General features: G+C 47.1%; 1 protein-coding gene across 1 annotated transcript in view; it reads left to right on the top strand.

Moving 5' to 3' along the window:
• The first annotated feature begins 421 nt into the window (after positions 1-421).
• The window catches only part of PARVA (parvin alpha), a 167,526-nt gene continuing 143,545 nt past the window's right edge, over positions 422-24,402 (top strand). The window contains exon 1 of the mRNA XM_042958015.1: positions 422-770. Coding sequence (XP_042813949.1) covers positions 635-770 — 136 coding nt within the window. The 5' untranslated portion in view covers positions 422-634. The remainder of the gene's footprint in view (positions 771-24,402) is intronic.

Here is a 24,402-nt window from a genome sequence, read left to right on the forward strand (position 1 = left end):
CGTCTCGAGAGGAGGTTGACAGCCATAGATCAGGGCAGGAACATGGATATACCTAAACACATTTTGGTTCACTCTCTCTTCCCGGAGCTGACTCACTCTTTCGTGGACACAAGACATGGGCCTAATAACCGTACAGGTAGAAATTCAGGGGGAGTGGAAGCTCCTCACCCAACAGCCCAGCGAAGACACTGGGGGGACAGAGTAGCCGGTCGCTTTGCGTTACAAATCACTGAGTCCCCGATTCGTACCAGGATCTGTAAGGGGTGCAAAGGCCAGGGGCAATGTGTCCTCTAGGTTCGAGAGCTCCCAGGCTGGAAGGACACACACACACACACACACGGAGACAAGGCCAACCGTCCCGCAAGGGGCAGATTTGGGGCGCCCTCCCTTCTCTGGGCAGCCAAGGGGCGCGGACACAGGCCCAAACGGCAAGGGCCCGAGCGCGCAGCTCCTTCCAGGGCGGAGGGCGGCGCGAGGGAGGGAGAGAGGGAAGGGAAAGGCGAGCGTGAGCTGCCTCAAATGCTTGGAATAATTCCGCTTCCGTTTGGAAAGCCGCAGCCTCAGTCCCGCCGCGCCCGCCCAGCGCCAGCTCCGCGTCCCGGCCGGCCCGCGCGCGGCTGCCCGCTCCGCCGCCATGGCTACGTCCCCGCAGAAGTCGCCCTCCGTCCCCAAGTCCCCCACTCCCAAGTCGCCCCCGTCCCGGAAGAAAGATGACTCCTTCTTGGGGAAACTCGGAGGGACGCTGGCCCGGAGGAAGAAAGCCAAGGAGGGTGAGTGCGGCCGGGCCTGGCGCGCTGCAGGGCCCGGGCCGAGGGGCCGGGACTCCGGGGCCGGGCGGGAGCGCGCCGCGGGTGCCCGACGCGGCGGGGGCGCGCGGCGGCGCGGGAGCGCGCTGCCCGAAATGCGGGCCGGGGCCGAGCGCGCCCCGCTGGTCGTCGCCGCTGTCCCGCTCCGGGTGTCTAGGGCCCGGTGGTGCCCGGGTAGGGCGTCCCCGGGACCCGGCGACGCCCGCGCTGGGCCGGGGGCGGGCGCCGCGTGGCCCGAGGGGGCGGCCGGGCCCCCAGCCGGAGGCGGCGTCCTCCCGCAGGCCCGCGCCCGTCGTTCCCCAAGTTCCTGCGGAAACTTTCCTGGGCGCCGCGCTCGCGCTCGTTGCCCTCGTTGGCCTTTCAAAGCAGCTGGGTTCCTGGACCCACGGAACTCTAGAAGCAGCATCGGCCCCTGGAGCCTGTGTCCGCCCCCAGGGACCAGCAGGGCGCTCTTAGTGATCGGCATCATATGTTTGTGGAATGAATGAGTGGAAAAGCTGGCTTTCCTAGCGGTTGGGCCCTGTAATAAATGAGGAACTCGCAGTCAAGGAGAAAACTCGGATTAGACACACTTAGCATCACGCGCTGTGACCCTTCTGTGAACTCAGGAGTTGAGGGCTCTTGTAAAAAAACATTTTCTTTTTCCCCACCAGCGTGGACTGAGGTGATCTTCCCCCACCCAGGACAATTTGCATGTAAAATATTCTGTGTCATTGGCAGATTTCACCTCTCGGATTTTGGTCTGACAAATGAGGTGACAGTTCTGAAGAAGTTCTGGTGATAGATGTGTCGATAGAAGTTGCTTGATGAAAGTTTTTCATGGACTGCTTAGCGGTTTGGGAAATAATCCTTTTGAGGGCTGTGATGCTGAGATGTAAAATAAGGTCTGTGTTTCTGAGGTGTCTGAAAGGGTAAAAAAAAAAAAAAGTCAGTGCTGAGAATTATCACACTTAAAGAACTAAGCTGCTGTTTTCTATATTGGAGTGAGCAAACATGGTTTTCCCCCAATTTGGCTATTTTGGTAAACCACGGTCTGAGTAGTATATAGCCGGTAGCAAATCATGACATCTTGGCTTGGAAAGCCCTAAACTACCCTTCTAGGATTTTCCTACTGTGTTCCTGGTATGGGCTGCCTTGCCAAGAGTAAACAACTCGGAATTTCTGAAGCCTGTGGCCTACTGAGAGTGCTCACCCCACCTTTGCCCACTCTTTAGAAAAGTTTATGGTAAAAATACAGAGTTGGTCTCTCTGTATCTAGTACTGTTCATGGAGCCAGGAGAATGAGTCTGATAGTAGCCCTTCACTTCTTTCAAGTGGATTAGCCTGTTTTCTGGAGCCTTCCCTTCACCAGCACAAACATCCTCTGTTCCTCTAGTTGGTCCTCCTAGGCACGATTTTTTTTTTTTTTTTTTTTTTTTTTGCCTACTGGCCTCCTACCCCTTCAGTTTCATTTGGGAGCCCTGCTGGAAACAGAAGGTCAACTCAATCGGGATTTTGAAAATACTGTAGTGAAGGGACTACTTTCGCAGGTGAGGGAAGGGGTAAGGGAACCCAGAAAGGACGATAAGGAACTTGGGAGCTAGCAACCGACAGGTGGAAGCTGTTACCACCTCTAGACCTGAAGGGACAGGGGGAGCAAGCCGGAACCCACAGAGAGCTGGAACTACAGAAGAGGGTGCCGTCTGACACTAGACAGAAACACAGCCACTGTCAGGAATGTGGAGACGGAGCAGGGAGACGTTGACGTTGGCACAAGAGATACTCTGTGCGTTCTCTCTTCTTGCCCCTGACTCCCTTGCTGGTGCTCCTGATTGGCTGCACCCGGTGGGACGTCACCAGGCAAGGAATCTGGACAATGCAACGTGTAGGGGTCAGCTTCCTCAGGGCACAGAGCAGTGCAGAGATCATAGTGGGGAGTGGGGAAAATGAAAATCATAGCAGACCCTCTCAAAGTGAGCTGCCCAGAAGTCCATGTAGTAGTGTGGTAGTCTGGTCCAGGTTAGAACAGGGCTGTCCCCTCCTTTGTTATGGTACAGACGCCAGGTTCCAGCAGTGCAGCGAAGGCTGTTCTTCCTTATTCTCTCAGCTACATCACACTGTTCTCTCTCACTGAGTTTCCTATCGGCTTACTCAAAGACTTTTTTTTTTAATGTGTCTTATTATTTATTTTCGAGAGCGAGAGAGTAAGCCGGGGAGGGGCAGAGAGAGAGAGGGAGACACAGAATCTGAAGCAGGCTCCAGGCTCCGAGCTGTCAGCACAGAGCCCGATGCGGGGCTCAAACTCATGAGCCTTGAGATCATAACCTGGGGCTCAGACTCATGAACCTTGAGATCATAACCTGAGCGGAAGTTGGACGCTCAACCGACTGAACCATTAGGCGCACCGTGACTCAAAGACATTGTTACGTTTCTTGCTCCTGAACCACCCCCTTTCTTATCTCAGATGGACTCAATTGGGTTTTTGAAACCAGGTGCAAGATCTTATTTGTGTCTTTGGCTATACTTAACTGTTAAGTCCTGGTTCTGTGACTCAGACTATTAACTAATCCAGGGGATGTAAATGGTGAGTTGAAGAGCACACACTTCTTGTTAAGGCCCCCCCCCCCCCCAGCCCCAGCTGCTTGCCACCACAGGTGGTAGTTCTTTGAGCTCAAAGAAGGCAGTGGGGTTGGTCTGAAATGACCTGCTCTTGGTGTGTGTGTGCTGGGTCTCAGTGATCATTGCTGTACCTGTTAAGGGCCCGCTAACCCTCACTTCGATACTGGTAAGGTTAGATCTTGCATAAACCTTCAGCTCTGTGCTTTGCAGAAACTGCTTTCTATTTCCACCCTCCCAATTTTCTACAATATGATTCCTCAAGTTCACTGATATCAATCTATCTACATATTATCTCAGTGCTTGAGCACTGAATTCTCCTGGGCCCAAGGACTGCCATTCATTCACTTGACACCTGTTGTCCCACTGTAGGACACAAAGATTGGAAAGACGTAATACATGTTAGATTACTGAGTCAATAATTTTATATGAAAATTTGCTTTCCTAAGAATGCCTACTGCATACATCAAAGAATGACTGTAAATCTCAGAAGAATACATTAAAACTAGTCATCACTCCTGTGTCTTCAGTAAGAAAAAAATAACATCAGAAAGAGAAAATAGAGGTTAAAACCATGATTTTTGGGACCAGACACCTTTGGGTTTGATTTCTGGTCCACCCCTTATTTATTGCTATGACTTGGGACAACTTCCTTATCTCTCCAAGTGTCTGTTTTTCTTCATCTATAAAATGGAGATATAGTATGTAGCATGCATAGCATGGTGTGAGTAATGAATGGCAGCTATTAAAATCGATAATTCAATTTGACATAGTCTTTAATTTGAGGTAGTCTTTTCGTTATGGACTGCAGAAGATTCTATGGGTTTTGCAGATGGCCAAGGAGCTCATGACACTATGAAGCCCTTAAAATCCTGCTTTGGTCCCTTTGGAAATTAGGGATCTTTCCTTGCACGTCCACTATTCCTGATTCCAAAATGTCACATTTCAGCATTTTAGAATATCTGGGCCCATTTTCATGAGTTGTAGTTAACTGGCTTTGTTTTTCACTGTGGATCTTCTGTTTTGAGGTTCTGGTCCTCATTTATGCTATACACAGCCCTCTGGTGTAGGTCCTTAGACTAGCCTTTCAGATCCTTTGCCAAAGAGCTCCTTTTTTCCTCCAGATCTGTCCTCAAGACTTGCTCTTTCCAGGGACATCATCTTGAATTGTATTGGCCAGTTGAAGGTGCCCTGAATTGGGTCAGCAGCAATGATTATTCCTATCATTTACCCATTTTTTTTTTATTATCCCTTAGAGTTTAGCATTTTGTCCAGTGCCCAAAGTGTCCAATAAGGGCTTTAATCTGATAACTTTATAATAATTCTAGGGCTTACACCTTTGGTTATCATTGGCCTTCCAGTGTAACTGGGGAAAATCCCAAAAGTCTGCAACAGATTTATGGAATGGGGGGGGGGGGACCCCCAGCCCTGCTGAGCAGTCCTCTTCTTCTCCCCTAAGCAGCATGCATTCTTATTTTCTAAAGTGCCGCCTCAAACCCTCACCACTCAAGCTCGAACTCAGACCTTGAGATAGAAAACTGTGTACTAGGTATGAACTTGTTCAATTTCCCTTCTTTGCCCCAGATCTACACCTCCTTTCATGCTCCTTTCCTGCCCCAGTCCCTTCAGAGAGATTCCTTGTCCCCTTGTTTGTGAGAACCATCCATTTCCGCTTCCCCCAGACTTGGCATAGCTAAATACCCTTGCCCTTGTATCTTCAATCTCTTTCATAGCTACTCTACCCCTTAACATGCTGTAAATACGCTTGAGCCTTTCCCATTTAAAGAAAGTCTCCTGATGATGATTTCCTCTTAAGCTACTCAACCAGAGGTCTTGAAGACTTGCCTGTACTGACTTTCTCTTTCTTATTTCCTAGTCACTTCCTGACCCACTATCCTCACTCTTTCAGTAATCATTTACTGAGTGCATACCATGTGCTAGGCACCATGCTAGGCGCTGGGGTGTCGTGGGGGGAGAAAACAGACAAAAATCCCTGCCTTCATGGAGCTTACATTCTAGCATTGGAGACTGATAATAAACAAGATAAATTGGTAAATTATGTGTATTGTATTAGAGTAGTTATAGGGGCTTTAGAGCAAAATAAAGCAGGAAACAGAACATAGGGTGTTGAGGGATGAGAGATGATGGTTGGTGGTGTTAAATAGGATGGCTAAAACCTCCCTGAGAAGGGTTGTTTTTTTTTTTTAATTTCAGAAGTGGGAGAGAGAGCACAAACTGGGGAGAAGGGCAAAGGGAGGGAGAGAGAGAGAGAGAGAGAGAGAATATCCTAAGCAGGCTCCACACTCAGCACAAAGCCCGATGGGGATCTCAGTCCCATGACCCTAGGATCATGACCTGAGCCGAAATAGAGTTGGACGTTCAACCGACTGAGCCACCCGGTCGCCCCGAACAGAGTATTCTAATAAAGACTTGCGGGAAGTGAGGGAGAGAGTCATATGTGTATCTCGGAACAGAGCAGTGCAGGCAGAGGGAATGGCGAATTCAAAGGCTCTGAGGCAGGAGTGGATGTGATGTGTTGAGAACCAATACGGAGGTCACTGTGACTGGAGGAGAGAGCAAGCACTGTTGTGGAAGGTAGTGAGGTCTCAGGGATTAGACTGAGGGTGGGGGAAGGTTGTGCAGGACCCTGGAGGCGATTGTATGACTGGGGCCTTTACTCAGAATGAGATAGGAAGGTGTGGGGGGGGTGGTGTTGCATAGAGAATAAGATGACTGCACTTCTGTTTCAGCGGGATCATTGGTGCTAAGTGACTGAGGGGGTCAAAGCAGGGACACGAGCTAGGAGGCTGCTCTGATGACCCGGGAGGGTGGTGGTGGCGCCCGGAGTGGAGGGGTAGACACCGAACCCTGGATGTAGTTTGAAGACGTGGTGGGTAGGGTTTCCTGCAAGGTTGGAGGGAAGACAAGCAGATAATTGAGAGCACTCCAGGGACTTGGGTTTGAACAACTGGAGAGACAAGACTGATTTTAACTGAGCTGGACAAGTCCACCAGAAGAGCTGGTTTGGGGAGAAAGCACGTGGGGCCTGGTCAGTAGAGGTGCCCGCTGGACGTCGCAGCGGCCATGTTAGTTCTGAGAGCCCAGTTCAGGGGGAGGTGTCTGGGCTAGAGAGTAGAAGAGGTCCAGGGCCTGAGCCCCGAGGCTTTTGAACACTGAGGACCTGTGGAGAGAGACTGAGTGGGAGTGGCTAGTGGGACGAAGGAAGGCAGTTATGCGTGGAGTCCTGGAGGCCGTCGGGTCTCCACCTGTTCTCACTGTTCAGCTTCCCTGGCTGACGGCTCCAGGACCCACAGTCTCCTCTTCTGTCCTGATTGCACTTGGGCTCTTGACATTTCTTTTTAGCTCTCTTTTCCTTAAAACATCTTCTCCCTTGCCCTCATTCACTCTGAAATTGCTCCCTGTGTGTCTGCCTTGTCTTTCTCAGATTCCTTCTTGGACTTTTCTCGTCTGTGTATTCCCTCAGTAGCATTTCCTGGGTTTCTGACTTCGCCGGCTTTGCTCTCTGTTTTGGGGTGTGTTTATGTTTTTCTCTCCCATGGATTATCTCACTTCCATGGCTTCAGTGACCATCTGCCCATTGATGATGCCCAAATCCACATTTAAATCCAGATCTTTCACCTGTAGTCCAGGCACATCTTTCCACTGTCTCTTGGGTATGCCACAGGTTCCTCCAATTCAGCACTGCCCTCGAGGGAATTACTACAATGCCCACTTGCCTCAATCTGCTTTTTCCTCTCCCACCATCCCACCAGTTGCTTAAGGCCATGGTCATCCTATATTTCAGAAGTCAGCAACCTTTTCTTAAAGGGCAATTAGTGGGGCGCCTGGGTGGCTCAGTCAGTTGAGCGACCGACTTTGGCTCAGGTCATGATCTCACGGTCTGTGAGTTCGAGCCCTGCGTTGGGCTCTGCTCTGACAGCTCAGAGCCTGCAGCCTGCTTCAGATTCTGTGTCTCTTGCTCTCTCTGCCCCTCCCCTGCTCATGATCTCTCTAAGAAAGAAATAGACATTTAAAATTTTTTTAAAAAAAGGGCAAACAGCTATTCAAGACTTTGCTGGCCCCCCACCTGTCCTCAGCTCTGCCCTTGTTACGGTAGATAATAGGTGAATGAACACATGTGGCCATGTTCCAATAAAACTGACTTATGGACCCTGAAATTTGAATTTCATGTAATTTTCATGTGTCGCAAAATATTCTTGTTTGTTTTCAGTCATTTAAAAACATGAAAGCCGTTCTCAGCAGTTGGGCTGAACAGAAATAGATGCAGGCTAGCTACAGCCCATGGGCAGAGGTGGGCCCAGCCCTGCTCCATGTGTCTCCACACACAACCGTCTCTGAGGGAGACCTGCCAATTCGACCTTCCCTCCTCGCCTCGGGTCAGGCCTCACAAGTGCTCTTTGTCTCCTTTGAGATTGTTTCATTTTATAAAATTTTACTGTTTTTATTTTCCAGCTGACATGTTGTACATCCACCCTGCTAGTCCTCTGGTACTTTTTTATTCAACCCCCCCTTCATCCTTTTGCCAATATACCGTTTTATTTAAGCGCAAGGATAATATCCCCTCTGGCAAACTTCTTAGCCTGGCGTTCAAGACCTTCTCAATTGCTCCTTGGTCTCCCCTTCTGGTCTTGCCTTTAATTCCCTTTCAGGAAGCCTCCATTTTAGCCACACCAAACCACCCTTTATTCCCCAGACACATCATGTTCTTGCACGTTTTAACCTCTCTACATGCTGTTCCAAATTTCTGGAATGACCTTTTTCCTTTCTCTATACAACAAACTTCTATTTAGTCATTAAAACCCAATTCAGAGCTCCCCTTCAGCTTGATCCCTTCCTTAGCTCCCCCAGGGAGCGAGGTGCTTCCTTCTCTGTGGTCCCAACCCACCTTGTCCGTGGCTCTGTTGTAGCACTGGCCGCATTGCACTGCGACCATCTGTGGGTGAGCCTGTCGCCCAACGTGGCAAGAGCCCCTTTCCTGTAGCCCTCCTGCCTCGCATAATATTTAACGCCTAACGATATTGGAGTTTCCGTGCAGTGAATTTCCCCGTATTTACCTTGGTGAAAATAGTCCCCTGCTAACTGGTTGTGTAATCTCAGGCCTCTTCCTCTTGGCCCATTTCTAACATCGGCAGGTTAGGCTACATAACCTCCGAGAGCCCGTGCAGTTCTGGCATTCTATGATTTCTGAGCTCTCATTTCACCAGGCTTCTCTCAAATTCAGTTTTATTGTCTGTGTAGGGTGGTCTGGGAATGACATCATCACAAAGACCTCTTTCTTTCCTCCACTAATGAAGGCACCTCTGTGTCGGGAGGAGGAGATGGGAACCAGGATAAGTGGGCCCCAGCCCAAGGACACCTCCATATTAGGAATCGTGTCTCATGGAATATCTCTGTCTGGTTAACAAGCACAGTTCATAATTATGTTTTAGCCATTAGTACAGAAGAGATGAAATCCTTATGTAAACGTTTGTAAGCATCTAAAATCCTACTCTCTGTCATGGAAAAAAGAACGCATTTGGGGAAAGCTCTACAACAATTCCGATTATAACAAAGCTGAAAAAAAATAAAATACTTGAGAAAAAGGTATAAGCATTCTGTTAAGTTTTCAGTATGTTCTGCGGCCTGAAATCAGTTAAGAAAATCCGTATGACGGTTTTGTCTGAGGACTAGAGCCCTCAGGACAAGGAGGCCTCATCATCTAGCTTAGGCCCTGACCTCATCCCTTCTCTTCTTTTCCCTGTGGGCTCTGGGAGGGCAGGAGTCATGTCTGGTCTGCTCACATTTGCACCCCACGTGCCTTGCCTGGCACCAGGTACTAAACAGGTTCTCTGCAAAATGGCTAACTAACTGCCCGAATCATCAGTGGGCATCTGATTCCTACTGAGGGTGTCCCCAGGTTACTTCAAACTCTGCCGAACCTTGGATGACAATTCTGGTCCTCTGATTCCATCCAGGCCTCAAATGCTGGGCGTGTGTGTGGGTGTGTGTGTGCACGTGTGTGTGCGCACATGTTATAAAACTACCTCCTCCTACCAGGAATCTCTTTACCCTTTGTGGAAGGACTTTATCCCTGTTCTTTGACAAACATACAAGGCCCCCCCCTGGGACCAGAGGTTTGGGTCCTAGGATCTAGGGGTAGTGATGATGCAGTGGAGGCTGGGAGCCTGCAAGGAGGCCCGCTGGCCAAGGGCGGTGACCAGTCCAAGTGTAGAGGCCGGAGTTCTTCGTTTTCATCCAGAAAAGCTTGCCCTGTGGAAATGGTGTTGCGGGTATGCAGGACAGTGCGTGAATGATGGAGGACTGAGTGAAATAGCCTCTTGGCAAGGTTTGGGGGAGACCAAAGACCCAAACTCTGCAAGAGAGATTCTGAATTCCTGTAATTCCCCAAAGTCCGAAGTCTGCCTGTTCGTTGCCCTGCCCTGCTCATCCCTTCCTGAGCTTCTCAGCTTCCTTTACTCACCAGGTGCCCAGCCAGGGAAATCTGCAAAACAGCCAGAGCAGGGCCACTGTCCATGCTGCTTAACGAGAGAGCTCAATCACTACAAGACTTCCTACTCCCACCCGCCAACAGATAGAACCTACTAAAAGGGCAGACTGGCTCGCTGAGCAATCTGTTAATTGTAGATGCTGTGTCCTTGCTGTGGTCCGGGAGGCGCATTTGCATGGAGTGCGGATCGCTGTAGGACTCACCGAAAATCTGGTTCTACTAGTACGTGCTAAGTGATCATTCTGTTGCCGTGAACACGCCAGCCTCCTAAAGCCTGAGAAAAACCATCTTTGTGGCTAGTGTCCTGGTGTTTCTTTCACACAGGCCTTTAGGGAGAAGGTGGGCCATGGATGGAAGAAGCCGTCAACTTAGTTGAAACAGAAATATTCTTTTCTTTTTAATTTTTTTTGACATTTATTCATTTTTGAGAGAGAGAGAGACACACAGAACATGAGTGGGGGAGGGGCAGACAGAGAGGGAGACAGAATCTGAAGCAGGTTCCAGGCTCTGCACTGTCAGCACAGAGCCTGATGCAGGGCTCAAATTCACGAAGCGTGACTTCATGACCTGAGCTGAATTCGGAGGCTTAATCGACTGAACCATCCAGGTGCCCCAAAACAGAAATATTCTTTACTATTGCACGCATTCTCAGGTGAACAAAGAATGAACCAAATTGCTTAGCATCTAATTTTTTAACAAAAGTAGTTTTTTTTCCCATTATAAAATTAACCCATGCTTTTGGGATTTATGGGAAGATAGAAAACAGACGTGCAAATTCCACCTCTCAAAGGCAATCACTATTGTAATTTTGGTTTACTTCTGTCCTTTTTCTTCATGATAACTTTTTATAATCATAAGTATGTCATGTATATTATACAGATAAAAATCCTATAACTGTATTTTTGGTTTATTATTATATAAATATAATTTGTGTTACAAATATTACTAGACATATTTTTATAGGTGCATAATATTCATTGAGTGAATGTTCTCTTGCTCACCCATTTCTTTCGGTCCTCTCCCGCTCTTTTTTTTCCCCCCTAGAAATAATGCTGCCTAAAGCTTTTTTAAAAATTAAGAACAATTTTCGTTGGATAGAGCCCCAGAAGTACAGTTATAGGGTCAAAGGGTGCCAGTTGGCTTGTGTAACACTGATAGTTTATCATTGATGACCAAAGAGAAATTTCTGCTTTGGGGTCTGGGTGGTCCAGTAGGCTGTTGGAAAGTAAAACCAACATTGTCAGGCCAGAAGTTTTTGTTTGCTTAACTTCTAGCTACAACAACTAGAAGGACCAGCTAGCAGGACCAGGGCACCTAAGTTGTGGGGTGTGGGATAGGGTTATGGGTCAGGGGAGTGCAATTTCCCTCCTGGCCAGTAACATGTTCACAGTAAGCTGTAGTACAGGCAGGTCTTTATTTCAGAACATTCTCTTGGGCCCATCCTTCCATCCGTATGTGGCCTGGTATATCAACCCAAGTTGCCTGCTCTTCTAACAGGGCCCACGGTGCCTTTGGAATGGTTTTCCTTAAAGTTCCCCTGGGAGTCACAGCCACCCCCTGCCCTGCTGAGTTCTCCCCCGTTCATGTGAGAGCCAGTGAAGGTTTGATCAACAAGTCCCTCCTTGTCTTGGTCTCTTCCTCCCCACCTCCCGACTTCGGAATTCTTGGACTTGCCCCACACCCAATAACCACAAACAGGAGGTCATGACAAGATGGTGGGGAGTGCTATGGTGGACAAATTTGGGTTGCCAGCATTGAGGACCCCTTAGGAGACATGGTGTTTGCAAGCAGGGTCTTGAAGCGGGAGGAAGAAACCCCTCCCCACCCCAGGCTGACAGAAGAGAAGGGATAGGATTCAGGAGCCTTCTGAGTTTCCGAGGGATCTTGACTGAGTGGGCTGGGCTGATGCCTCCAGGGCTCAGTTTCCTCAACCTGCATCAGGAGTCAGCAGTCAGGTGTCTCATCTCCTCTGTTAAGAGTGGATCTGAGCCAGATGGAGCATGGAATTATCACACCCAGCACCCCAGGGAGTGTTTCTGGGGAGTCGCTTATGGAGTCCGACTCCCTCACAGGGAGTGGTGTGTCAGGGCATTTATTTCATCCTTGAATCATGCTGTGTTCCCTTTACTCATTTCCTTATCTCTTTTAAAATCCAGAGGCCCCTCCCCTCTTCTGTGCTGGGAAAATCCCAGTCAGGCAATGAGGAGCCATGAATGATGCTCTTCATGAAAACGCAGCAGGTCTCCTGGGGATCATGATGGTGATGATGTGGGATGGCCCGGAGGCAAGGCTACTAGACTGTTTCTGCTCCCTCAGTGACATCAACCCAGGTCACGGGGCTCCCCGAAACACCAGGGTGCTCCATGGAGCAGGATCCGCGCTTACTCCTTTCTGGGATGTATTCATCAGTACAACCAGTAATCTGCCAATTGCAGTATTTACATTGACTCTTCAATGCCAAACATTTCCTAGCCAATGTGGCTTTGGCCGTAGCCCCCATGGAGAGGCAAAATTAGGGAGGGGTTCAGGAACAGGGTCTGCAAATTTAGGGGACAGGGCATTGCAGCTTCGTTGGGGCAGGCATTGAAGTGGCAGGGTGCAGAGGTTCGTTCTGTTTGCATCTGTTGGGTGCCTGCGTTCTGAATCAGGGAGGCTTATCCAAGTCCAGGATGGGGTCTCAGATTCAGGGGCTTGGGGCAGACACTGGTAGAACTTAGCAGGCAAGTCAGGACTCCGGCTGAGCAGGTGAGGGGCAGGAGCAGGCTACAGCCTCAGTGTGGACTTGGGAGTCACTGGCCCCACAAGCGGAGGTAAGTGAGGAGGCTTCTAATGTTTACACAGGAACCCTGGGTCTTGCCTCACTCATCCACCCCCCCGCTCCACGCCAGGTGTGGAAACAAACTTTCAGTGGAGAGGGGTTTTCCTTTTTGCCAGGGCTGAGCTGTCGCTGGCTCCCAGCCCTGGTGAGGTGACCTGTGGATGACAGGTAGTTCATAGTGACAGCCGGGAGAAGCAGGGGCAGCAGGAGCCAACAGTTTTTGATGCTGTTTGCAAAAACGCAAAAGGAGGGTGACACAATTCCATTGTAAAGCAACCCAGGACACGGGGAAGTGCCGAGACAACCGTTTGCAAGGAGTAGCAATTGCCTCTTGGCTGACAGTTGCAAGGCCTCTCTTGGTGGGCTCAGTAGCCCCTCCAGCACATGTCCCAAGTGCCTGGAGCACAGAACGATCCCTTCGCCTGCTTTTCCTCTGTGCCTGTCATTATGGTAAATTACAAGGCTCCCATGATAACTATGGAGAGGCAGATTGATTCGTTCCTTGTGATTGTCGCCATGCCGGGGTGATGGGCACCCAGATTTCACACCTTGTAATGGCCCTGCCAGGGGTGGATGTTAGCACAAGTGGGACCTGACACTTCAATAAATCTGAGACATTCTGCCGTGGAGATCAAAGTTCAGAATTGCTTAAATTGGTGTTGGAGCAGGTGGGAAACAGGAGCCCAGGGCCAGGAATTGGATAGATGGCAATTGTCGTTCCATTTGTAGGGCCCGAATGTCAGCTTTTCAAACGATATGACATCAATTTAAGTGATTTGGGCTCCCAGCTACCTTGCCCATTTAGTATTACTGGTTCTGGGAAGTGTGATTCATGGTCTAGCTGATGCTCTAAAAAGGGGGACCTTGGGGAACCAACCCTGCTTGTATATCTGGGGTCAGAGACTTGCGTTTGTGGAGGGTTGGTAACATGGGGTTATTACTATTCATGGGAGCGTGGATGAGCGTTTCCTCTCCTACCTGGATGTGTTGGTAACCTCCCAACTTACACTTCCAGCCATGACCTCTCTCCTGAGCTTTAGACTCATTAGCACGTATATGTCATGGCATTGTCATTTGCACACAGAGGTGAGCCTGGATTTTAACACAGGGCATGTAGTTCTCAAAGGCTTCGGATGAGGTGAGAATGTGCTCTGGCTTCTTCTTCTTCTTCTTTTTTTTAATATAATTTATTGTCAAGTTGGCTGACATACAGTGTATACAGTGAGCTCTTGATTTTGGGGGTAGATTCCTGTGATTCATTGCTTCCATACAACACCTAGTGCTCATCCCAACAAGTGCCCTCTTCAATGCCCGTCACCCGTTTGCCCCCTCTCCCCCACCCCATCCCATCAACCCTTAGTACGTTCTCTGTATTTAAGAGTCTCTTATGGTTTACCTCTCTCCCTCCCTCTCTGATTATAACCATTTTGTCCCCCTTCCCTTCCCCGTGGTCTTCTGTGAAGTTTCTCAGGTTCCACAGGAGCGAAAATGTATAATATCTGTCCTTCTCTGACTGACTTACTTCGCTTACCATAATACCCTCCAGTTCCATCCATGTTGCAGCAAATGGCAGGATTTCATTCTTTCTCATTGCCAAGTAGTATTCCAGTGTATCTCACTGTGGTTCTCATTTGCGTTGCCCTGAAAGGTCATCTTTTCTTGTGCCGTTTGGACATTCATAGATCTTCTTGGGTGCACAGGCTTTTAAGGTCCAAGGAGGTCAGTGCACCTCCCCTCAGTCCTGAGCATGAAGAGAGCTCTGGCTGATAACCCAGAAAGGTACATGCCGGGAAAATCTCATCCTCCCGTTTTTTTTTTTTTTTTTTTTAAGTTGGCTGGGAGTGCCAGAGACTTGCCGCATCCTGTACGAGGTGCAACTCATCTCAACAGGATGACTGTATTCCTGAAATATTTCCTGCTGAGCAAATTGTCTTAATCCTGTTATACCACCAGCTTTTATTATTGAACTGGAAATTGACTGGAATAAAATTTTGGTCCCAAATTGTAAATGTGGAAATTCTTGATGGTATACCGTTACTTTTCAAATAATGATACTAAAGACAATGATAATAACACAAATGCATCAGGGGCAAGTACTTTTGCAGAACTAAATGGGCCAGGCAATGTAGTAGATGCTTTAGATATATTAACTTATTTGATCTTCCTAACTGCCCCGTGAAATAGGTATTATTAGCAGCTTTGCCCCTTTACAAATGAGGAAAGTGAAGGGCAGGGAGATCAGGTAACTTGCCCAAAGTGAAGGTTAATGTATTAGTTAAGGTAGCACTAGCTGCTATAATAGATAAGCCCCAGATTCTCAGAAGGTTAACATAATAAAAGTTTATTTCTTATAGCAAAACCCCATGGCGTCATTCTTTTTTTTTTTTTAAGTGATCTTTACAACCTACATGGGGCTTGAACTCACAACCCCAAGATCAGGAGTCCCATGCTTCACCCACTGAGCCAGCCAGACCTCCCCCACCCCCCTTGATTGGATTGCCTCCCACGTGGTCATTCAGGGATCCAAGTGCCTTGCATCTTACTGCTCTTCAATTTTCTAGGTTCTTTGAGTCCTCACCGATCAACCAAGGGGGGCTGGTGAGAAAGAGAGCAAGACTTCAGTGGGAGGCTTTTACCTGCCAGGCGTAGACTTGATGCATATCGCTTCTGCCCGCTTGCCACCGGCCAGAAGTCAGTCAGTTATGTGGCCACACCTAAGTGCAAGAGAGGCAAAGAAACACAGTTGTCTGCCCAGAGGGAAAGGAAAGGGATTTTGACAAATAATACGCGTCGTTTTGCCATTGCTGGTGACGGGAAGCCATAGGATTTGAACCTGGGTAGTCTGGCTCCAGAGACTCAACTCTTGACTCGAACATTCTACCATCTCTCCGGGAACAATGGCCCAGAGTCTGAGAAAAATGTGGCAGGTTGCACCACTTTTTACTCCATTTCCCTCCCATCTGTAACTGTGTTTGGTTGCCTAGATGCTGTGCTTGAGAATTGTCTTTGTCTTTCCGTGAGAGTCTCTGTTCTATGCATTTAATCGCCACAATCACCCCCATGAGATAGACAGTTATTATCGTTCCCGTTTTCCAGGTGAGGAGGCTAAAGCAGGGAGCTTGGTTATGTGTCCAAGGCATAAGTAAACTGTGTCTCTGGGCCTCTGGAACCCTTACACCAAGCCACGGAGCAGGGTGGGGGCTGAAGGGAAGATGAGAGAAGGTGAGAAGGCCAAAGCCACCAAACCCCACCCAGCCAGAACCTCGTTTGGGTTCTGCTTCTGCAAGTTTTTTATGGGACAGGCAGGGAAGTGTAAGCTCTCACTGGATATTTGATGACCCTAAGGAATCACTGTTAACTTGTAGGGTGTGAGAAGGGTATCGTGGTCATGTTACAAAAGAAAGTCCTTGTCTTTTCCAGGTACGTACTGAAACATGTAGCGGGTGGCATGATGAAATGTCTAGGACTTGGCGGGGCACCAGGGTGTCTCAGTTGGTGACGCCTCCGACTCTTGGTCCTCAGCTCGGGTCATGACCTCGTGGTCTTGTGAGTTCAAGCCCCGAGTCGGACTCTGTGCAGACAGCGCGGAACTTGGGATTCTCTCTCTCCTTGTCTCTCTTCCCCTCCCCCGCATGCTCGAGCACACTCTCTCTCTCAAAATAAATAAACATTTTCTTTCCACGTCTAGGAGTTGCCTCAGATAATGCAGTGGAGGGATTGAGGTATAGATGGACAGAAGGGGGCCACAAACAGCTCCTTAGTGCAGAATGGTGATGGGTACATGGTGGATTGTCATTCTAGTCTCTCACTTTGGGGCGTATTTGAAATTTTCTGTAATAATGATAATAAAAAAGAAGACTTTCACGAGTGGACTCTCTGTAGCCCCCTAGACTGTAAATGAAGTGATGGGGACAGAACATGTTTGTTGAGGAACAGCTGAGCGGCCTGGAATGTTTTCTAAAGCAGGTCCTCAGGGACCCTGTTTGGGAGCTATTGGCCCGGGTGTGAATTCTGATTCTGAGATTCTCCCAGAGGCGGCGTTTAGTGCCTGGAGAACTGAGCTCGGGAAGATGAGCCTGGGACCTCCGAAAGGCAGAAAGCACAGACTCCCGGGGTGAGAGGGATCCAGGCAAAGTCTGGGCTTTGCCCCGGCCCAGTGGCCTCAGCCCTGGCTAGCTGTGCAGCCCGTGACAAATATCTCGCTGAAAGGTACAGCACGGCCCCAGGCCCCAGCTGCACTTTAATTAAACACTGAAAATCCATCAAAGACTCGGCCTTCTCAGCCGGCCAGTTCTCGGAGTCCCAGGTGAAGCCAGCTCTGGGCTGGCTGCGGGCCAGGAGGAAGGTGCGCCACGGGCCCTCCCAAGTCCCTGGCTAAAATCAACAGCCAGGGCTCCGCAGCCCAGCTTCTGACCTGATGCAAATTAAGCTTGGCATTTGGAGATGGTATTAAATTGTCCTAAATCAATATTCTAGTGGCAGGATCAGAACAATTAAAAACCCCGACTTCCTCCTCAGATCGTTGGAGTACATGTGAATATGAATTGTCAGTTCACTTTTAAAACTCAGCAGGTTGAGAAAGGCGGAGGTCTGCTTGGTGATGCGCCGGGCATAGTTTATTCCAACCTCAGCATCTCTTCCTGTTTTTACATGTGTGCAACATATGTCAAGCGCACAGGGGCGTTCATATATGATATAACATGTATGATGTAACATCTAATCCCTGCAGCAACCCCAGGAGGCTCTGTCATCCCCACTTTACAGAGGAGGAAACTGAGGCTCAGAGAGGTGAAGTCACTCGCCCAAGGTCTCAGCTACTAAGTGGTAGGGCGAGAATTTGAATTAATTTCTCCAAGCTCAAGGCCAATGCTTTGCCCTCTGTAACACAGCTGGCTTTTCCCAATATAGTGTTTATTTTTCATTCATCATGATAATTAATAGCGAGGAATCAATGGCAACAATAGTGACTGTTTAATAATTTTGTTTCTCTAGTCTTAAAAGTTGGTGGCAATTTTTCTAGTTTGTCCACTTGTTCAACAAACGTTTATTGAGAAGCAGCCTGGTAGGGAGGTTTCTGGGCTCGGGAGTCCGCCAGACTGGTCCCACCCACCACGTCCGGGCTGTGTGACCTGGTACAAGTTCATCATCGTCTCTGAGCCCCAGCTTCCTCATCTGTAAAATGGGATGTTACTAGTACTCACGCCCCAGGGTTGTCATTAAAATAAAAGGAGTTGGTACTCGCAATGTGTTTAAAGTAAGGCCTGGCTATCAGTGGGCGTTCTGTCAACCTGAGCCCCTGGCAGATGCTGTCAGGGCCCTGGAGGAAGAGCTGTGTCTATGTGCTCTCAGAACTCCCCTCTTCTGTTTAGTCAGTTAATATTATTGCTTCTATTTTTATTAAACCAGCTAAACATGTTTAGGTTTATGGTAAAGAATTCAAAGAGTTGGGGCGCCTGGGTGGCTCAGTCAGTTGAGCATCTGACTTCGGCTCAGGTCACGATCTCACGGCTTGTGAGTTTGAGCCCCGCGTCAGGCTCTGTGCTGACAGCTCAGAGCCTGGAGCCTGCTTTGGATTCTGTGTCTCCCTCTCTCTGTGTCCCTCCCCTGCTTGCACTCTGTCTCTCTGTCTCTTTCTCTCTCTCTCAAAAATAAATAAAGATTAAAAAAAAACTTTTTTAAAAATTCAAAGAGGCCAGAAATAAAAACTGAAAAGTAAGGGCTCCTTTCTACTTTCCTATAGTTAGGACTTAGATAGACTAGTGTAACCTGTGATAATAATAATGATGATGATGATAGTATATGATAATGTAATAATAGTGTGTCAGAAATGCTCTGTTGTACAAGCATACACACTTGTCTTGTTTTTATACAACTGGAATACCACAGTAAAGGGTGTTCAGCAGTCCATACTTTTCCACTTACCCACTTACCCACTTACCGGTCTTAGGTACAGACATACCTCGTTTTATTACACTTTGCTTTATCGCGTGTTGTGAATATTGCTTTTTGTTTTGTTTTTTTTTTTTTTATAAATTGAAGGTTTGGGACAACCCTGTGTCAGGCAGGCCTGCCGGTGCCATTTCTCCAAGAACATTTGCTCACTTCATGTCTCTCGCAATATTTCAATATTTCAAACTTTATCATTGTTTGTTACATCATCTGCGGTCAGTGATTATGCCTTGCTGAAACTTGAGATGATGGTTAGCATTTTCTAGCGAAAAATATTTTAAATATTTTTTAAAAGAGGTCTAAACATTTTTACGACATAATGCTACTGCACACTGCATGGATTATACTACAGTGTAAACATAATTTTTATATACACCAGGAAACCAAAAAGTTCATTTGATTCACTTCATTGTGGTATCTGCTTTATTGCGGTAGTCTGGAACCAAACCTTCAATATCTCCAAGATATACCTGTGTCTTTCACATATGGATTTACCTAATTTTTAAGCAACTTTATGCATTGTCTGGATGTGCCATAGTTAAATTTAACCATCTCCCTATTGTTTTTACTAGGGTTTTGCTACTCCAAACAGTGCTGCATTAAACATGCTTGCAAACAAATAAGAGCATTCTGTATCTGTTTATCTGTATAATATAATAAACTCTTAGAGATGGAATTGCTGAGTCAAAAATGTGTTAGGTCTGAATTTTGTTGGATATTACCAAATTGCTTTCGAGAAGGAAATACTAGGGGGGAAAATGCTACCCACGCTTTAAAATTCATATTTCTTGTTAATCAGTTTTGAAAGAGAGGGTGGAAATGAGCAGTTAGCCTGATCTCTCATTTTATTGGAAATGCTTCTCCTTGGCCACAAATTTTTAGACATTACATTCTCTGGCTCCCCTCCTCAATTCTTGATACAGAGAGAATGTTCTGGATTTCGAGGCAAAATCCCATGTGTGCTTCATTCTCTCTCCACTCCCAGGCCCCCTGCCCCCCATTCTCTGAGGGAAGGACTTCTGTTCTCTCTTTAAATTTCAGGATAAATGGGGCTCGCAGAGGCCCAGATTTCTCACGGGAGGAGAGAGTCACACAGGAACATCTTCCAGTGGGTATCTGAAGCCAGTGTCTGGCTAAGCGTCTGCCAGCCTGGCCCAGGCCTTTCTGCCTCCTCGAATTCCTCCAGGCCCACAAACAGCTGGGTGCCGCCAGTGTCCTTCCTTCTGCGTCCGACAGACTGATTTCCTTTTAGGGATGACTGCCTCCACCCACCCCCAGCCAACCAGGAGCAGAAAACCCCATGACGAAGATAATAAATTGCATCCAGGGCCACGAAGGAGGGGAGAGAAATGACTCACAAGCCCCTACATCCTCCTGCCACATTCCAAGAGCTGCCTTCCTTGGGGCTTAAATCACTCCCTGGGAGCAACACCCTGAGCGGATGGTGGAGGAAGGCCGGCTGTTGTTGCTGGCCGGATGAGGCGGGTGGGGTGAGGGCCCTGGCTGGAAACAAGTCCTGGAATTTTTCTTTAGAATGGGCTGGTGATCCTGGCTCCCCCTGGGAACAAGGCACGGGGCATTTCTGCCCTCAAGGGGCTTGTGCTGTAGCCTCTAGAGCCCCCTGTCCTCTTGCCCAGTGCCCTGGAGGGAGACAGACCTAACAGTCTGGTGACCCTGGGCAAGTCACTTCATTTCCCTGAGCCTCAGTTCCCCCCCCAACCCCTACAAAATGGGAAAGAATTCAGTACCAGTCTCCAGGGTTATTAATAATTAATGAGCTAATTCATGTCAAGTGCTTAGCATGGAGCCTGGCTCACCTTAAACACTTAGTATTACTTGCTATTATTGCTACTGCTACTGCTCCTCTCGACAATTCTGCAAATAAAAAATTAGGAAATGTGGTCTGGCCGTGGCTCTCACCCCTGCCCGTGATTTATAATAACGATTGTGAACATTTATATAGAGCTTACGGTGTTTTAGAGCTTTATGTATGTTGACTCATTTAATCCTGCCAACCCCATGAGTAGCTACGCTGTAGGTTCTGTTACTATCCCCATGTGTGAATATACCAAGGCACAGAGAGTTGAACCTCTAGCCCAGTTAGGAAATAGTGGAGCCAGGATTCAGACCCAGGTTGTCAGCTCTAGAAGTTACTTTCTTTAAATTTGATTCTTTTTAATGTTTGTTTATTTTTGAGAGAGAGCAGGGGAAGGGCAGAGAGAGAGGGAGACACAGAATCAGAAGCAGGCTCCAGGCCCTGAGCTGTGAGCATAGAGCCCCACGTGGGGCTCAAACTCACGGACCACGAGGTCATGACCTGAGCCGAAGTTGGACACTTAACTGGCTGAGCCACCCAGTTGTACGTAAAAGTTACTTTCTTAACCACTATGTCATCCTGCCTCTCAATATGTGTTTGTATATTTCTATAGGACAGTTTTCTAAAGATACAGCAGTCAAGTGATGTTTATTTTTTTTCTTTTTGCTTGCATTAAAAGAAAGTGTTGGTTTTAGAGGCTCCTGGGTGGCTTAGTAGGTTGAGTCTCCTGACTTCGGCTCAGGTCATGGTGTCGTGGTTCATGAGTTCGAGTCCTGCATCAGGCTCTGTGCTGACAGCTCAGAGCCTGGAGCCTGCTTCAGTTTCTGTGTCTCCCTCTCCCTGCCCCTCCCTGGCTTGTACTCTGTCTCTGTGTCTCTCTCAAAAATAAATAAACATTGGGGTGCCTGGGTGGCTCAGTCGGTTAAGCATCCGACTTTGGCTCAGGTCATGATCTCGCGGTCCATGAGTTCGAGCCCTGTATTGGGCTCTGTGCTGACAGCTCAGAGCCTGGAGCCTGTTTCAGATTCTGTGTCTCCCTCTCTCTCTGACCCTCCCCTGTTCATGCTGTCTCTCCCTGTCTCAAAAATAAATAAACGTTAAAAAAAAAATTAAAAAAATAAACATTTAAAAAGATTTTTTTTTAATTGTTGGTTTTTCTTATAATAGCAACATAGCATTACTTTTTTTTAATGGAAAATAGGAGTACCTGGGTGGCTCAGTGGGTTAAGCATCCAACTCCTGATTTCTTACAGATTGTGAGATTGAGCACCAAGTCAGGCTCTGTACTGACTGTGTGGAACCTGCTTGGGATTCTCTCTCTCTCCCTCTCTCTCTGCCCCTTTCCCGCTCATTCTCTCTCCATCACTACCCCCCCCCAAAATAAATAAATAAACTTACAAAAAATGGAAAATATAGAAGAGGAAGATCAACATATTTGTCTACAGTACTACCACCTGACCAGTGGCCTAGATAAAGGGCTGGTTCTTTTTTATTTTCAGTGATAAAACTGTGATGTCCTCCCGTGTATGGCTGCTGTGTAGCTCGTGTAACCTGTAACTCTCCATCCCCGTTTGACAGCACTCGAGCTGGTCTATATCCTGTTTATCGGTACAGTTCCATGGTATGCGTACTTGGATGTCACAGGAAGAACAAATTGCTAAAAGTTTCTGAATTATCTTCTTGTCGTGTTAGGTGACACCCCGTTCACTGACTGCTACTGGTCTGTGAGTCATACTCTGAGCAGCACTGACCTAGACAAACACTATTTACAGTTTAGTGTATTTATTTCCAGCATTTTTCCAGCACGTTTTTTTGTTGTTGTTTATTTTTAGTCTTTATACACCTTTCTTTTGCTCACTACACTTCGTGTTACAAAATTACTGTAAGCAATTCTTGAGTGTAATTTTAATGACAATATCATAATATTCCATCTGGAAGAGGTACCATAGATTACCAGCGTATTCCCTTTTTCATGGACTTTGGTAGGTTTCCATTTATTTGCCATGATGAAAATATGATGGTAGTTTTAGTATAACTATTTTTCCATAGTTAATGTTATTTCCATAGGGTAGGTCTCCTACAGTGGAATGACTAGGTCAAACAATATGAAGTCTTTTAAATTGCTTGTTAGGTTTACCAAATACTTCCTAAAAGTGATGTGCCGGGGCGCCTGGGTGGCTCAGTCGGTTGAGTGTCCAACTTCGGCTCAGGTCATGATCTCACAGCTTGTGAGTTTGAGCCCCACGTTGGGCTCTGTGCTGACAGGTCAGAGCCTGGAGCCTGCTTCGGATTCTGTGTCTCCCTCTCTCTCTGCTCTTCCCCTGCTCATGCTCTGTCTCTCTCAAGAATAAATAAACATTAAAATATTTTAAAAAATAATAAAAAAATAAAAGTAATGTGCCAATATATGCTTCCCACAGTAGTTTATGAGCGTGCCTGCTTACATCCTTTTCTGCATTCACTATTATAATTTGATTAAGGGAACAATCTTAATTGTTTTGAGTTTCTTTGATTGCTGATGAGGTTGAATGTTTTCTGCGTGTGTAGCCATTTATATTTATCTTTTGCTTTGTACTCAGTTGGGCGCTAGAATCAAATGTTACTATCTTGCACAGATTTCACCCTACTTTAGATCAGAAGCCGAGTAAATCCATACATAAAGTCTGTACATATTGATGTATGGTATCTCCATTATTTAGATCCTTCCCTTTTTTCTGCTGCCAGAACTGGGGGACGCTTTTATGCGATCTTGATGGTGGTTTTTGTCTTTGTACCAATAATGTAGTAAGTATATGGTCTGAATATTTGTGAATATGTTGTGAACATGTTATTTCATACGTTGAAATCCTAAACCCCCCAAGTGATGGTGTTAGTCTCTCGAGCCTTTGAGGGATAATTTGCTGGGGTGGGGGGGATTAGTGCCTTTATAAAAGAGACTCTAGAGAGTGCCCTTCCCCCATCCGCCATGGGAGGACACAGCAATGGGGGTGCCAGCTATGAACCAGGAAGCAGGTTCTCGCCAGATACAACCATTCTGGTGCCTCGATCTTGAACTTCCCAGCCTCCAGAACTGTGAGAAACAAACATATTTCTGTTGTTTTTAAGCTACCCAGGCTGTTGTACTTTGTTAGAGCAGTACATGTGGACTAACACAGGGATTTTTCTTGAGTATTTCTGATATTTCCTCAGCTATATTTTCTCTGTTTTTTTTTTTCTTTTCCTTTCTCTCTCTCTCTCTCTCTCTCTCTGTCTCTCTCTCTCTCTTTTTTTCTCCTTTTCTTTTTGGTATGATTTGGACCTATTTAGTAAGTATTGCATGCCAGCTTGAATTAATCAATTTTGAAACTACTGATCTGTTCGAATTCCAGACATACTTTTGTTAATTCTGGGAAAAGTAGGAAAAAACTTCTGAAATCTGGATGATTTTAGGAAATACTAGATGTCCGAACTTAAACATTTCACCATATTCCTCTGTATAATAGCCGTATGGGCAGAGTGAAATACTGAGGAGTGACAAGGACAACTTGGGCCTGTATTTCTCTCAAAGGGACTTGTTGAGGGCTTGTTTGCTTTTTAATAACATAGGAGGATATTTGTCAATAAGACAGGGATGTCTCCCTGTGCCCCAAAGTGCTCCCTTTCAAAGTGTATGGTAAGAGCCACGTGTAGTGGTAATGGTGGGGGCAAAGTATTCCACTGCACTCGAGTCCCCCCTTAATAAGCCTCAGGTCCCCTCCCTGGGTCGGTAGATAGTTTTAAGCAATGCAAAAGACCATAATGAGAATCTATAGTGACCTTATAGGCAAATAATTATAAGTAGCTAAAGTATGGGTATTAACAATTTAGAATGAAAGTTTAGCTAAGTTTCTATTTAGGAAAGCTATTAGTAAGTGTCCACAAAAAAAGTACA

The sequence above is a fragment of the Panthera tigris genome, chromosome D1, assembly GCF_018350195.1.
Source record: "Panthera tigris isolate Pti1 chromosome D1, P.tigris_Pti1_mat1.1, whole genome shotgun sequence".
Lineage (NCBI taxonomy): Eukaryota > Metazoa > Chordata > Mammalia > Carnivora > Felidae > Panthera > Panthera tigris.